Source organism: Rana temporaria, chromosome 3 (assembly GCF_905171775.1).
Source record: "Rana temporaria chromosome 3, aRanTem1.1, whole genome shotgun sequence".
NCBI lineage: Eukaryota > Metazoa > Chordata > Amphibia > Anura > Ranidae > Rana > Rana temporaria.
In genome coordinates, this window is record NC_053491.1 from 146,118,351 (window position 1) to 146,132,616 (window position 14,266).

A 14,266-nucleotide genomic window follows, 5' to 3' on the forward strand; every position below is an offset into this window, starting at 1 on the left:
ATCATAAAATTCATTTAACCACTAAGGGCCAGTTCACACAATGCCCACACAGGATTCACACTGCATTAAAAAAGCAGTCTATTTGCGATCTGCAATGAATGTAACTAATAAGTCACTGACTTACTGCTTGCACCAGATTGCATGGTGCAAAAGTACCATGTCATCCGATTGCAGTGCGTTTTCTAAAAGTAGTGCATGCACAACTTTTGGTGTGCTGCAATTCTAACCTATTTAAAATGAATGGGCTGAACTCGCACCACACAGAACCGCATGTGAGTCGCACAGGAACACACAGCATGTTCCTGTGCGACTCCTGTGCAGGCATGGTGTGAACCAGCCCTTAATTAGTATAACCCCTTTCACAGTGTGAGAGCCTGAGTTCTTTCACACTGGGGTGGTTAGAAAAAGTCCTGCAAGCAGCATCTTACGGGCAGTGCGGGAGTGGTGTATACACTGCCTGTACCATTAAATGAATAGGCACCGCTGCCGAAACGCCACTTTGTGGGTGCTTTTAACGCTTTATTCGGCCACTGGTGGTGGTTAAAGGCGCCCCGCTAGTGGCCGAAAAGCACCGACATAACAGCGGTAAAGCACAGCATACAGTATATCGGCATCACCAAATTATTAAGCAAGAGAAGGGAATTACCGCTCCAGGTGGGTCTTGTAGGCAATTAAACCTCTCAGGAAACCAAGGTGCCGGAAATGCACAAGGCAAATGTAGAAAATAGGAAATGGATGGACAGCCGCACTCCAGGGAAACTTCAAAAAGTACCATATTTTCCAGCGTATAAGACGACTTTCTGGATGCAAAAACATGCATCCAAAGTCGGGGATCGTCTTATACGCCGGGGACGGTCTCCGTGCTGCCAGCGTCAATGATTTAAAAGACGCTCCTTCTCCTCAGAGTGTTCTGTGATAAGCGGAACACAAATCTTCCCAGCAGCGCCTCTGTTCTGTGTTCCTCCTATCACAGATGCCTTCTCATCCTCGGACGAGATGAGAAGACGTCCGTGATAGGCGGAACACAGAACAGAGGCGCTGCTGGGAAGATTTGTGTTCCGCCTAACACAGGACAGTCTAAGGAGAAGGCGCGGCTTTCAAATCATTGACGCTCGCAGCACGGAGACTGTCACCGCCTGCAAAAAAGTGAGTGTTTGCAGTTTAGGATGAAGGAAAAAAGCTGGGACAGCCGCACTCCAAAAAAACTCCTCCTTTAATTAAAAATCACAAAATACATGCCACAGCAAAAAACAGCACAACAAAAGAAAAGCTGACGTTTCGCACTATGCCTTAGTGCTTCTTCATAATGAGTGTTTGCAGTGATTGCACTGGGGGGCAAGTTCAGGCACAGTGGGGGCAAGTTCAGGCACAGTGGGGGCAAGTTCAGGCACAGTGAGGGGCAAGTTCAGGCACAGTGAGGGGCAAGTTCAGGCACAGTGAGGGGCAAGTGAGGGGCAAGTGATGGCACAGTGAGGGGCACAGTGAGGGGCAAGTGATGGCACAGTGAGGGGCAAGTGATGGCACAGTGAGGGGCAAGTGATGGCACAGTGAGGGGCAAGTGATGGCACAGTGGGGGCAAGTGATGGCACAGTGGGGGCATGTAATGTAATGGCACAGTGAGGAATGTAATGTAATGGCACAGTGAGATTTGAAAAAGCCTGTTTTTGTCAGCGGTTCCGGCTACCCCTCAGCTTCCAGAAAGACTAGTAAGAAGGGGGTAGTCTTATACAGTGAGTATATCCCAAAACCAAAATTTTTCCTGGAAAATTAGGGGGTCGTCTCATACGCCCAGTCGTCTTATACGCCGGAAAATACGGTAGTCTTTATTGGTAAAAAATGGACATGCAAATCAAAAAAAGTGCCACAGAAAGGGACAGCCGACGCATTTCAAACTATATCAGTGCTTAGTCATGGCTAATCACTGATATAGTGTGAAACGCGTCGGCTGTCCCTTTCTGTGGCTGTATTTTTGATTTGCATGTCCATTTTTTACCAATAAAGACTACTTTTTGAAGTTTCCCTGGAGTGCGGCTGTCCATCTATTTCCTATTTTCTACACCAAATTATTAAGATTTGATTATGTACATGTAACTTTGAAACTTTACTGTGCCTTTTACTTTTTACCAGATTTTTAATGTGTGTTTTTTGGTTTATTTTTGAAGATTGTGGATCCGCTTCAGGTTCTTATTGCAGTAAACAAAGCTATCCATTTACACCTATTGGAAAAAATGAAAACAAGGAGTCTTAACTCTGAAATTATATTCAATTTATCACCAACAAACAATGTAAGTAAGGCTGTAAATCGAATATCCTACAATGTGATGTATGGTTAAAGTAGACCTAAAGGCAATTTTTTTGCTTTTTGAATAGAGTAAGAGAGGGTTATAACCCCTATCATTTTTTTCCCATATGTGTTCCATTGTGGAAATCTTCCTTCACTTCCTGTCCATAGCCAAAATGGGAAGTTAGAAGAAAGCTCCATTCAAACTGAGGGAATTCCTTGTTGTCACCAAAACTAGTGTCCCCAGTGGGAGATTTCCCCTCTAATCCTGTTCTGGTGACAACCCATTTACTTACCTAGATAACGATGCTTATTTGCAGTGGTTTAAACAGACTATATTTTTCTTAGCAAACGATACCATCTTACCACATACAGTATATAGGCACAGGAATGAGATGCTGTAGGCCTTGCGTAAAAGAGTCATGCCAAGGGAGGGGCTATACAGAACAGGAAGTAACTTTCTTATTTTTTCTTACATATGGATAGAGTAGAGAAGCAGTAGAGCCTCTGTAGGATTTTTATTGATGTCTGCATGCCTGCTGGCAAAATGTTCTTACTTCTGTTGGATCACGAACAGCACTAAAATTCTGACTTCTAACCCTTCCCCACTCAATGCAAAAGTTAAAAAAAAAAAGAGGTGTGACGTTCTACTTTATCACATCTATTAATTAAAGGCTAATAAAAGTTTTCTTAAAAATGTTGCCTCTAGGGCCGAAAACAACTAATCAATTAATCGACAACTAATCGTTTATGAAAATGGTTTTTAACTATTTTCATAATCGATTAATCGGCCTGTATATAGAATGCATTGTTTGTTTACATATCAGGAAATACAGTGCAGCACACATACAGCTCAGTACACCATCCATGTCAGTAAGTGCCTGAGAACTTGTGAAAGTGTGAGGAGCAATGCCTCATGGGACATGTAGTCTGGGGCAGGAAGTGAGTGGTTCTAAAGGCAGACTTTTTTTTACCTTGCTATAAGGGTACGCTATACCATACTTTGCAGCTTGCTATTGGGGAACTCTGAAGGCAGGAGGAGCTGGAAGCATTGGTGGGGGACCCCAGAAGAGGAGAATCAGGGCTGCTTTGTGCAAAACCATTACACAGAGCAGATAAGTAGAACATGTTTGTTGTTTAAAAAAAAAAAACACTTTAAAGACTGTGCAGGAAGATCAGTATCTGAACCCAGAGAAGGTGGAGGCTGATAGACTGGAGGTAATATAAAGGCATTACAACTACATTTGAAGTAAACTTTTACCAGTATTGTGCATTGTATTTAAAGCGGTTGTAAACCCTCCTATCTTTTTCAGCCAAGGAAGCTGCCATCTTGGCCTTTGTTCAATCTTCAACTCCAATGAAGCTGCACATGTGATCAGTTATGACACCAGCCATTGGATGGTTTGACAGTTTGGTTGAGAGCACAACCAATGTGCAGTTAGCATTCCCGGCATGCCGGGAATGTTAACAGTTTTTTTAAGTGTTACATCGATGGGTTTACTTCCGCTTTAAGATGTCCATATCCATGGAAGAAAAAAAAGTTTCAGTTTTTAGTACTACTTTTAATATAAGATTTATATCTCCCTTCCACTCTTCATATAGCTTGACCACTTCAGCCCCGGAAGATTTTACCCCCTTCATGACCAGATTATCTTTTACAATTTGGCACTGCATCGCTTTAACTGATAATTGCCCGGTCATGCAATGCTGTACCCAAACGAAATTTGTCTCCTTTTCTTCCCACAAATAGAGCTTTCTTGGTGGTATTTGATTACCTCTGCGTTTTTTTTTTTTTTTTTTTTGCGCTATAACAAAAAAAGAGCGACAATTAAAAAAAATATATATATTTTGCTATATTAACCGCTTAAGCCCCGGACCATTTTGCAGCTAAATGCCCAGGCCAGGTTTTGCGTTTCGGGACTGAGTCGCTTTAACAGACAATTGCGCGGTCGTGCGACGTGGCTCCCAAACAAAATTGGCGTCCTTTTTTCCCCACAAATAGAGATTTCTTTTGGTGGTATTTGATCACCTCTGCGGTTTTTATTTTTTGCGCTATAAACAAAAATAGAGCGACAATTTTGAAAAAAATGCAATATTTTTTACTTTTTGCTATAATAAAAATCCCCCAAAAACATATATAACATTTTTTTTTGTTCCTCAGTTTAGGCCGATACGTATTCTTCTACCTATTTTTGGTAAAAAAAAATCGCAATAAGCGTTTATCGATTGGTTTGCGCAAGATTTATAGTGTTTACAAAATAGGGGATAGTTTTATTGCATTTTTATTAATTATTTTTTTTTTACTACTATTGGCGGCGATCAGTGATTTTTTTTCGTGACTGCGACATTATGGCAGACACTTCGGACAATTTTGACACATTTTTGGGACCATTGTCATTTTCACAGCAAAAAATGCATTTAAATTGCATTGTTTGTTGTGAAAATGACAGTTGCAGTTTGGGAGTTAACCACAGGGGGCGCTGTAGGAGTTAAGGATCACTGTGTGTGTGTTTACAACTGTAGGGGGGTGTGGCTGTAGGATGGACGTCATTGATCGAGTCTCCCTATATAAGGGATCACTCGATCGATGCGCTGCCACAGTGAAGCACGGGGAAGCCGTGTTTACATACGGCTCTCCCCGTTCTTCAGCTTCGGGGAGCGATCGCGACGGAGCGGCTATAAACGAATAGCCGCCCCGTCGTCCCGGATCGCTCCCCGAGGGATCCCGCCCGCCGCACGCAGCGGAGGGGGTCCCGATCGGACCCCCCACCCGCTAGAAGGCAAGGGCGTATATATACGCCCTTCTGCCTGTCCGTGCCATTGTGCGGACGTATATAGGCGTGCGGCGGGCGTTAAGTGGTTAAATGCCCCCAAAAAAATTTTTTAAAAACAAATTTCTTCATCAGTTTAGGCCAATATGTACTCTTCTACATATTTTTGGTAACAAAAATCGCAATAAGCATATATTGATTCATTTGTGCAAATGTTATAGCGTCTACAAACTATGGGAAAGATTTATGGCGTTTTTATTATTATTATTATTTTTTACTAGTAATGACAGTGATCTGTGATTTTTTTGTGGTATTGCAACAGACAGACCGGACATTTTTGACACATTTTTGATACATTTTTGGGACCATTGGCAAGAGCGATCAGTGCTATAAATATGCACAGATTACTGTATAAATGTCACTGGCAGGGAAGGGGTTAACACCATGGGGTGATCAAGGGGTTAAATGTGTGTTCCCTCACTGTGTTCTAACTGTGTGGGGAGGGGAGTGACTAGGGGAGATGACAGATCGCTGTTTCTACTTTGTAGAAACACACGATCTGTCTTCACTCCTCTGACAGCACAAGGATTTGTGTGTTTACACACACACGCATCCCTGTGCTGGCGCTCGTGCCACCGGCAGCGCTTGCATGCCCTCTGGTGACTCTCCTGGACAAAGTCATATATATACTGGATTCCACCCAGGAGAGCCATTCTGCCGCAGTATATCTGCGTGAACCAGTCGGGAACCGGTTAATGTCTAAATCCTAATTAATATGCACATGTATCCTACTTCTGGGTGTATTTAATTGCCCCCTAATGTCCCTGCCAGTGACAGTATTCAGTGACAAATTTTAGCACTGATCGCTGTATAAATGTCACTGGTCCCAAAAAAGTGTCAAAAGTATCCAATCTGTCTGCCGCAATGTCGCAGTCCTGCTAAAAATCGCTGATCACTACTAGTAAAAAAAATATATAACAAAAAAGCTATAAATCAATCCCCAATTTTGTAGACACTATTAGGTAGATTCAGAAAAAGTTAGGCCGGCTTATCAGTAGATAAGCCGACCTAACTCAGAATCTACGCCGACTTATGTTTAAGTGTATTCTCAATCAGAGATACACTTAAAGCGGGAGTTCACCCAAAAATCAACTTTCTGCAGTTAGATCCAGCATACTGCTGACATCTGCAGTATGCTGGTCTGTTTTTTTTTTTTATTTTGGTACTTATCGTTTAAGCAGTATGTCTTCTATGGCTCCGAGCGGGGAATCCTGCGGGAAATGGGCGTTCCCGAAGGCAAGCAAGTTGATTGACGGCCTTCGATAGCGCGTCACGGCTTCCAAAAACAGCCGAGGTGACACTTGGCTGTTTACGGCGCCTGCGCCTGCCGTGTAGAGCTGACTGCGCAGGCGCCGTAAATTGCCGAGCGTCACTCGTGTATTTTCGGAAGCCGGGACGCGCTATCGAAGGCTGTCAATCAACTTGCTTGTCTTGAAGGGAACGCCTATACCAGGAAGTAATCCCCGCTCGGAGGCATAGAAGAATTACTGCTAAAACGATAAGTACCAAAAAAAAAAAAAAGTCCAGCATACTGCAGATGTCAGCAGTATGCTGGATCTAACTGCAGAAAGTTGATTTTTGGGTGAACTCCCGCTTTAAACATATCTAAGATACGACGGCTTGCGCCGTAATATCTTAGGTTGCAATATTTCGGATGGCCGCTAGGTGGCGCTTCCATTGCGATCGGCGTAGAATATGTAAATTAGTAGATACGTCGATTCACGAACGTACGCCTGGCCGACGCAGTACTTTTACGCCGTTTACGTTAGAGATAGGCCGCCTAAAGTTAGAGCTAGGCCCTAGTTGGAATAGTAATGTTAAGTATGGCCGCCGTTCCCGCGTCGAAATTTTTACGTCGTTTGCGCAAGTCGTCCGTGAAACGGGATTTACGTCGTTTAAGTCCACGTTGAAATCAATAGGCCCGTGCGGCGTACTTAGCCGCAATGCACACTGGGAAATGTAGGCGCATGCGCAGTTAAAAAAACCTTCAAAAACGTAAGGTCAAGCTCCATTAACATAAAACACGCCCCCTTACACACATTTGAATTAGGCGCCCTTACGCCCGCCCGCTTTAGGCTACGCCGCCGTAACTTAGCAGGCAAGTACATTGTGAATCATGTACTTGCCTCGCTAACTGACGGCAGCGTAGCTTAAATGCCTTAAGCTACGCCGCCGCAAAGTTGCGGCAACGTACCTGAATCTAGGCATATAACTTTTGCGCAAACCAAGCAATATACGCTTATTGCGATTTTATTTTATTTTTTTACTAAAAATATGTAGAAGAATACATATCGGACTAAACTGACAAAGAAATTTTGTGTTTTTTTTACATTTTTTGGGGGAATATTTATTAATAAGAAAAAGTAAAAAATATTCTTTCTTTTTTTTTCCGCAAAAGGAAGCTCTATTTGAAGGTGTACATTTATTTTATTTTTTTCACAGTTTTTTTTTTTTTTTTTTTTCACATAATGTCACCAGTAAAGAAAAACATTTTTTAATTTCTTTTGAAATTTTTTTTTTTATTATTACATTATTGTTTTACAAACAGTGTCTATTGCAATGCAGTGTTACCACAGTAAAACTGTACTACTCTGGGGAGGTGATCAGGATTTTTTTTTACACACTATGATTGCTTATAACTGTGCATTTTTCAGTTATAAGCTACCATTTTTTCTGAATGAAAACAACTTATTCAGTGTCTACTATTATAATTAGCTGTGATTAGCCCTGTCGTCTGATTACATGGTACAGATGGAATGTGATCGACCCTGTCTGTACCATGTGATGACTGTGACCAATCGCAGAGCTCATCACAATAGTACACAGTGAAAGTCATGTAACAAAGCCTTTAATTGTGTACAACTGACATGTGATCTGATGTGATTGGGCACAGTGATCACATGGTATCAGCAGTGGGCCGGTAAATAGATCTGTCATCAGCCGTGTCCGATGTATATGGTGGGTGACAGATCGTGCTGGAAAACAATAGTGCTCTTGCCAGGCCATAATTTTGCAATAGGCTTATATTAGCCTTTACTTCCACTTAAAATACTTTCCCAAAATATTTTAGTACAGACACTGCCCTAAATGGGAAAAATACAAGTTTGCCTTAAATCCTTTTGAGCTTTTAAGAAATGTTCAGCATTATGGCCTCTAACATAATGTTGCGATATATCGCCAACTTGTTCCATGCCTAGAAGACTTGGTGCAGTCCTTACAAATTATGGAGGTCATACAAAATACTAGATGTAGTAGTTTTTGTTGTGGGGTGTATTCATTTTGCATCTACTAATTTGCGTAAAACTGAGGATTTTGTAATGTAAGTTGTATTATTAACCTTACTTTCATGTAATGCGCTAAACAGATGTTTTATCAAAAGTTTGGAAATTGTTCTTGTGTTCATTGAGAGATCGATTAAAATCTTTCTTTTTAAAAGGGGTGTACTCCATTATGCTAAACACTGTAGATGAATTTTAATAACCTTTTAAAAGTTATCCAGCTGTGTAGCTGAATTCTAAAACTGTCGCCCTACTTTGTTTTGTTCCGAGGAAAAAATTAGTTTATTTTTGTGAAACAAACTGCGCACAAAAATAACTCTGGCTCCAAGTAATGCTTTCTAATTGGAGAACTAAATGGAGTAAGTGCTGTTATTTATAATTGCCTAAGGGCTGTGAAGGAATGTAGAGAAGAAGTATACATCATTTTAAATAACCTTTATTTGAGGCCATTCCCTCTCATTGCTTCTCTGTGCTTAGAGCAAAACAGGGTAAAGTTATTATTTTAGGAACAGAAATGGGTTTTGTTTCTATTCCTAGTTGTTATTCAGCTGAATGTATTAATTTATTAAATAGATAATGTCACGGTACTGTTCTCTTGTACAATATTTTACATTTGTGTGCTGCCTTTTGTTTAACTGCTTTCACATGAGAACATTTAGAGCTTGTGCTCAGTGCAAAGTGTTTTACTTTGGTCTATTAGGTTACTCTGCAGTGTATTAATGTGTTTTTACTAAACAAAAATGCTTTACATACAAAACTATTACAATTATAGGAATACAAAAAAAAAGACATACAGAGATATACCTATAACAGATTTTTTATTTTTATTTTTATTTTTTTGTTACGTTACAAGTCTGAGGCAAAAGTCATATAAATATATATACAGTAAAACCTTGGATTGCGAGCATAATTCGTTCCAAAAACATGCTTATAATCCAAAGCACTTGTATATCAAAGCAAATTTCCCCATAAAAAATAATGGAAACTCAAATGATTTGTTCCACAACCATTTATTCAGAAGTCCTTGAGTTTAAAGTCCATATAAAAAGATTATAGCAATGTGCTAGGTTGTATAACCATAAAATGTCTATCCACAAATGGAAGCCTCCATAAGGGGATTAGAAGCAAACTCCAGCAGGAGCTACAAAGTATAAAAGAGAAGAGAGGCGCCTCTAAGTGTAGCAATGTGGTTACATTTAATGAAGGTACAACATTTAACAAATCTGCTCTCACTGCTGTCAGTCTGCAATTGTAACCGGGAAGACTACCCTGCAGTAGGGTGATTGAACCACTGAGCTTCCTCCCCATCACAAATGTATCTCATATGTCGGGAAAACTTGTCAGAAGTGACTTATGCTGATAACAGGAATGAAGCACCAGAGAGAAATTACACTTAGAGCTTTGGGAATAGATAAGTAAACACTACAGATATATGTGCTTAGTTCAGAGGTTTACAACCACTTTGCGGAAATTACACACTGTGACATTTCAATGAAGTTAAAAAAAAAAAAATTGTAAACCGTGCACTGCACTTTACAAGTGCAAGGCACAGCCGGCCAGAACGGACACTTCCTGCATGGCAAATCGCAGTGTTTTACCATGCAGTAAGTATGAACAAGCCCTAAAGTTAAAAAAGAAAAAGTAACAACAAATCTCACTGCTCATACACAATGCACACGGTTTAGTGGGTCTGATGTAAGAAAAGTAGGTTAATGGGAATATTTTAACCTGTCAAAATCCACTTTTTTATTTTCTACTAGGACTGCAGAAATTACATCTGACAGTCAGGAGAAACATCAATTACCATGCATACAAATTTGTGTTTATCTGTTAGCTTGGAGTTTAGCTTTTGTTTTGCTAATTACATTGCAAGCATGCATATTCACAAACAAATATACAATATCTTCCATTAAAATACTGTACAATAAAAGCACTTCTGGACATACTTCTTCCTTTCTCTTCATGAGGAAATGAACCAGTATAAACATGATATTTCTAAAAAAAGAAAGCTTATTAATGTCTTTTCCGTTCAGATTTCGGAAGCTTTTAGAAAGTTTGGCCTGTCAGACAGTGATTCTGGAGTTCTTGTTGTTTTGACTGACGATGGGACTAAAGCCTTGAATTCTCAAGAAATAATCTCTCACGTGGAAGGCCAGCAAGTGCCTCTAGCAGAGCTGTCACAACTAACAGACTTCACGAAAGTGAGAAAGGTACTTAAATCCATTAGGTCAATACCTTTTATTGTTTTTGTTTGAATGTATTGGAGTCCTCTGGGAGAGATCAATCTTAAACTTCTCTTTGATGTAGGCCCCTTTCAGATGAAGCTGACCCCGTCAACGGGATTTGCCTGCTCAGTGGGTGGTCGGTCCGCTGATCCTGCTGAGCAGGCGGATGATGGGTCTTCATCTGTTTCCTGCATAGCGGAACGAATAAAGCCCATTCTTCTCTGTGGGGTGGTCAGGTGGAAACGGACTGCCTGTTTCCATCTGACTGTCATCCAATCCGCTAGACAGATAGAGAACGATCCCCATCCGTCTATTTTTGGCGGCCTGGATCGGATGAAGGCAAGTATTGGGGGAGCTGGAGAAAGTGCAGAGAAGGGCAATCAAACTGATAAGAGGCACGGAGGAGCTCAACTATAAGGAAAGATTAGAGGAACTGAATGTATCCTCTTAAAAAGAGGAGATTAAGGGGGATATGATCAACATGTATAAATACATATGGGGTCCATATAGTGAACTTTGTCACTTTAAGTTCATCACAGAGGACAAGGGGGCACTTCTTATGTCTAGAGTAAGAGCTGTGAAAATGTGGAATAGACTCCCTCCAGAGGTTGTCCTGGCCAGCTTAGTAGATTGCTTAAAAAAAGCCTGGATTATAATATAACTGTGTACTGACATTGATAGATCAAGCAGATACAGTGAATATCCAGTTGCCTCTCGGGGGATGAGGAAGAAATGCTTTCCCCTGTTGTAGCAAATTGGATCATCATTGCTGTGTTTTTTTTGCCTTTCTTTGGATCATCTGTGGGTTGTGGTGTGTTTGTGTGTGTGTGTGTATATAGATATATATATATATATAATTAGTGTGTGTGTGTGTGTGTGTGTGTGTGTGTGTGCGCGCGCGTGTGTGTGTATATGAAAAAAATGATGGGATTGTATGATTTCCTTTTTTTTTTAATTGGTTGAACTAGATGAACTTGTATTTTTTTCAAACTAACTAAGTAACTATGGGCCAGATCCACAGCCAGCCTCCGTAACTTATCTTTTCCCATTTAAGTTACACTGTCGGAAAATTTCTACCTAAGTGCCCGATCCACAAAGCACTTAGAAATTTTCGGGTGTGTAACTTAAATTCCGCCGGCGCAAGGCGTTCCTATTCAAATGGGGGCGAGTCGCATTTAAATTAGGCGCGCTCCCGTGCCGGACGTACTGTGCATGCTCGTGATGTCATTTTCCCGACGTGCATAGCGCGAAATTACGTTACGCCGAGCTTCGTGAATTTAAAAAAAAAAATAACAGCGTCGCGGTGTAAACAGTTTACACTTTGTAAAAGCAGCCGTAATTTTACACATGCAACTTAATACTTACGGAGAAAAAACGAAGCGTAAAAGCTTTGTGGATCTCCGTAAGTGCTAATTTGCATACCCGAAGCAGCATTTCGACTCGAAATGCCCCCAGCGGCGGATGCGGTACTGCATCCTAAGATCCGGCAGTGTAAGTCCCTTACACATGTCGGATCTTCTGCCTATCTTTTGGAAACTGATTCTGTGGATCAGTTCCAAAGATAGAAACAGGGATACGACGGCGTATCAGTAGATACGCCGGCGTATCCCTTTTGAGGATCTGGCCCTATGAGTGTAAATTGACACATGTCCCTAGAGAACAATGGGTGGTCTGATCTAGTCTGCCTGAAGAGCTGATTTTATCAGTCCACTGGTGTGAAAGGGGCCATAATTGCTCATGTGTATTCTGTTATCTGAATTTCAAAAGAGGTAGGGCATGGGACAGATCTGTTCAATAGGAAAAAAATCTAGTATGTATAACTCCTTTACGCTGTCCATGTCTCCTATAGTGTGCAACTATAACCAGTCTTGCCCTGTTATCAGCAGGTTTGTAAGCAATTCAATGGCAATGTCAGGTCCCTGCTGACACTCAGTACAGCTGAAGTATGGGCAGACAGTTACTGAATTGCAGAAAGTGTCAATAAATTACGAGAGCACTCATCAGTGCCCTCACTGTTCACTTAAAACTACAAGCCGTCTGCTACAGTGGTAGGCGGGACTTGTAGATTTGTGTGAATTAATGAAGTGGCTGTGCAAGTGAAGCCCCGCCCAGCTGTACTTTTTTTAAATTGTGACAGCGGGTGGAAGGAGAAGATCCTCTGCCCACTGTAACAGTTGGGGATAGGAGGTTGAGTGAGCTGCTGCAATAGTAATATGTTACATGTTACTCCCTAAACAAAAGTGTAACATGTTACTAAATATGACCTTATGATCTGCATTATCTAGTACATGGGTGTCAAACTCCACTTCGAGGGCAGCATCAGCATTATGATCGCCCTTAAAGGGCCGGTTGTCTCTGTAATACTAGATGTCCAGAGAACCCTCTCCCCCCCCCCCCCCCGTTACATCGGATGTCAAAAGTTCCCTCCCCCACCCTCCCTTACATCAAAGTCCACCCCTTACCTTGTGTTACTGCTGGGAAGAAGCTGGGGGCAGAGTTGGAAAGCAGAAATTGCAGGGTCCGGAGGAGGCCCAAATGAGGGCTGCAGCTCTAGGAGAGGTGCGAGGGCCACATGAAATGGCCTGGAGGGCCGGATTTGGTTGGCTGGCCTGGTGTTTGACACATGACCTAGTATATATTCCAGCAAAAACTTTCGCAGTTTGATTAATATTGAATTTGTTTATAAATAATTCCGATTTTAATAGCAGTGTCTTTATTTCCAGATGTATAAACTGACCAGAGAAGAAGATAAAATTGGTTCTGTACTGGATGCTGTAATCTGCAGAATGGCTGTGAAAGACTTATTATAAAGAATGTACTACTAAAAAAAACTCCAGAGAACTGTTCACTTGTATTTTATATATTGATATTGTGCTTTGTACAGTTACATTTATTATCTTCTATAGTTTTGGGAATTAAAAATACTGAAATTCTGTTTTAATAACTTACTAAGTTTATTGTGTTAATGATTATAATAAAGATTTTACTTTTATTTGAGATTCAGAATGAACATGTATAGCTTCATTCTCACAAGTCACCTGTTTAAACATTGCACACTAACAAAGATATAGGCACCTATGGTTCTATGCAAATTTTGACATAAAATAAAACATAAATAGAACTTAAAAAATAATAAGAAATAAGAATCGATAGGGAGGCTTCCTTTTTTTATGAATCTCCTCTGTGCGTGCTTGTCAAAAGCCCTATGAACAAAAAGTGGACTATGAAATCACAGCATACGAAAAAAGGTGCAAGAGGGCACAGTACTGGTCTGACCTTCGAAGAGGAAGGCCCTCAAACTCTGAATGTCCTGGGGAACAAGGCTTCTAACAGGGGCCAGGTTCTCTGGTATACCTGGCCCAAAGCCAGGTGGACTCTGCTCCTTGAGGGCATGAGATGCAGCTCCATCCCTCCCAAAAAAGCAGTAGCAATTACAGAGAGCCTTCAGAGATTCAGCCTGGGAGGAAAGGATCCCTCCCCCAACACGCACCTTATTCCATTAGAAATTACTAACCCCCCCTGGAGTTGGTTAGATTTTCTGGAACACAGAAAGGACTCCAACTTTCTCAAAGAGCCTTGAGTCTTCTTGCCTCTTTTTTTTGCTGAAATGACTGTTTACAGGGTATAGAGACATAATAGTTAACTGATTCC

At 41.1% G+C, this 14,266-nt stretch overlaps 1 protein-coding gene across 1 annotated transcript in view; it reads left to right on the forward strand.

Moving 5' to 3' along the window:
* Positions 1-13,563, forward strand: part of TPRKB (TP53RK binding protein) — a 32,721-nt gene extending 19,158 nt beyond the window's left edge. Inside the window, exons 3-5 of the mRNA XM_040343626.1 lie at positions 2,163-2,285; positions 10,424-10,600; positions 13,339-13,563. Of these exons, the coding sequence (XP_040199560.1) occupies positions 2,163-2,285; positions 10,424-10,600; positions 13,339-13,425 (387 nt within the window). The 3' untranslated portion in view covers positions 13,426-13,563. The remainder of the gene's footprint in view (positions 1-2,162; positions 2,286-10,423; positions 10,601-13,338) is intronic.
* Positions 13,564-14,266: the final 703 nt, after the last annotated feature.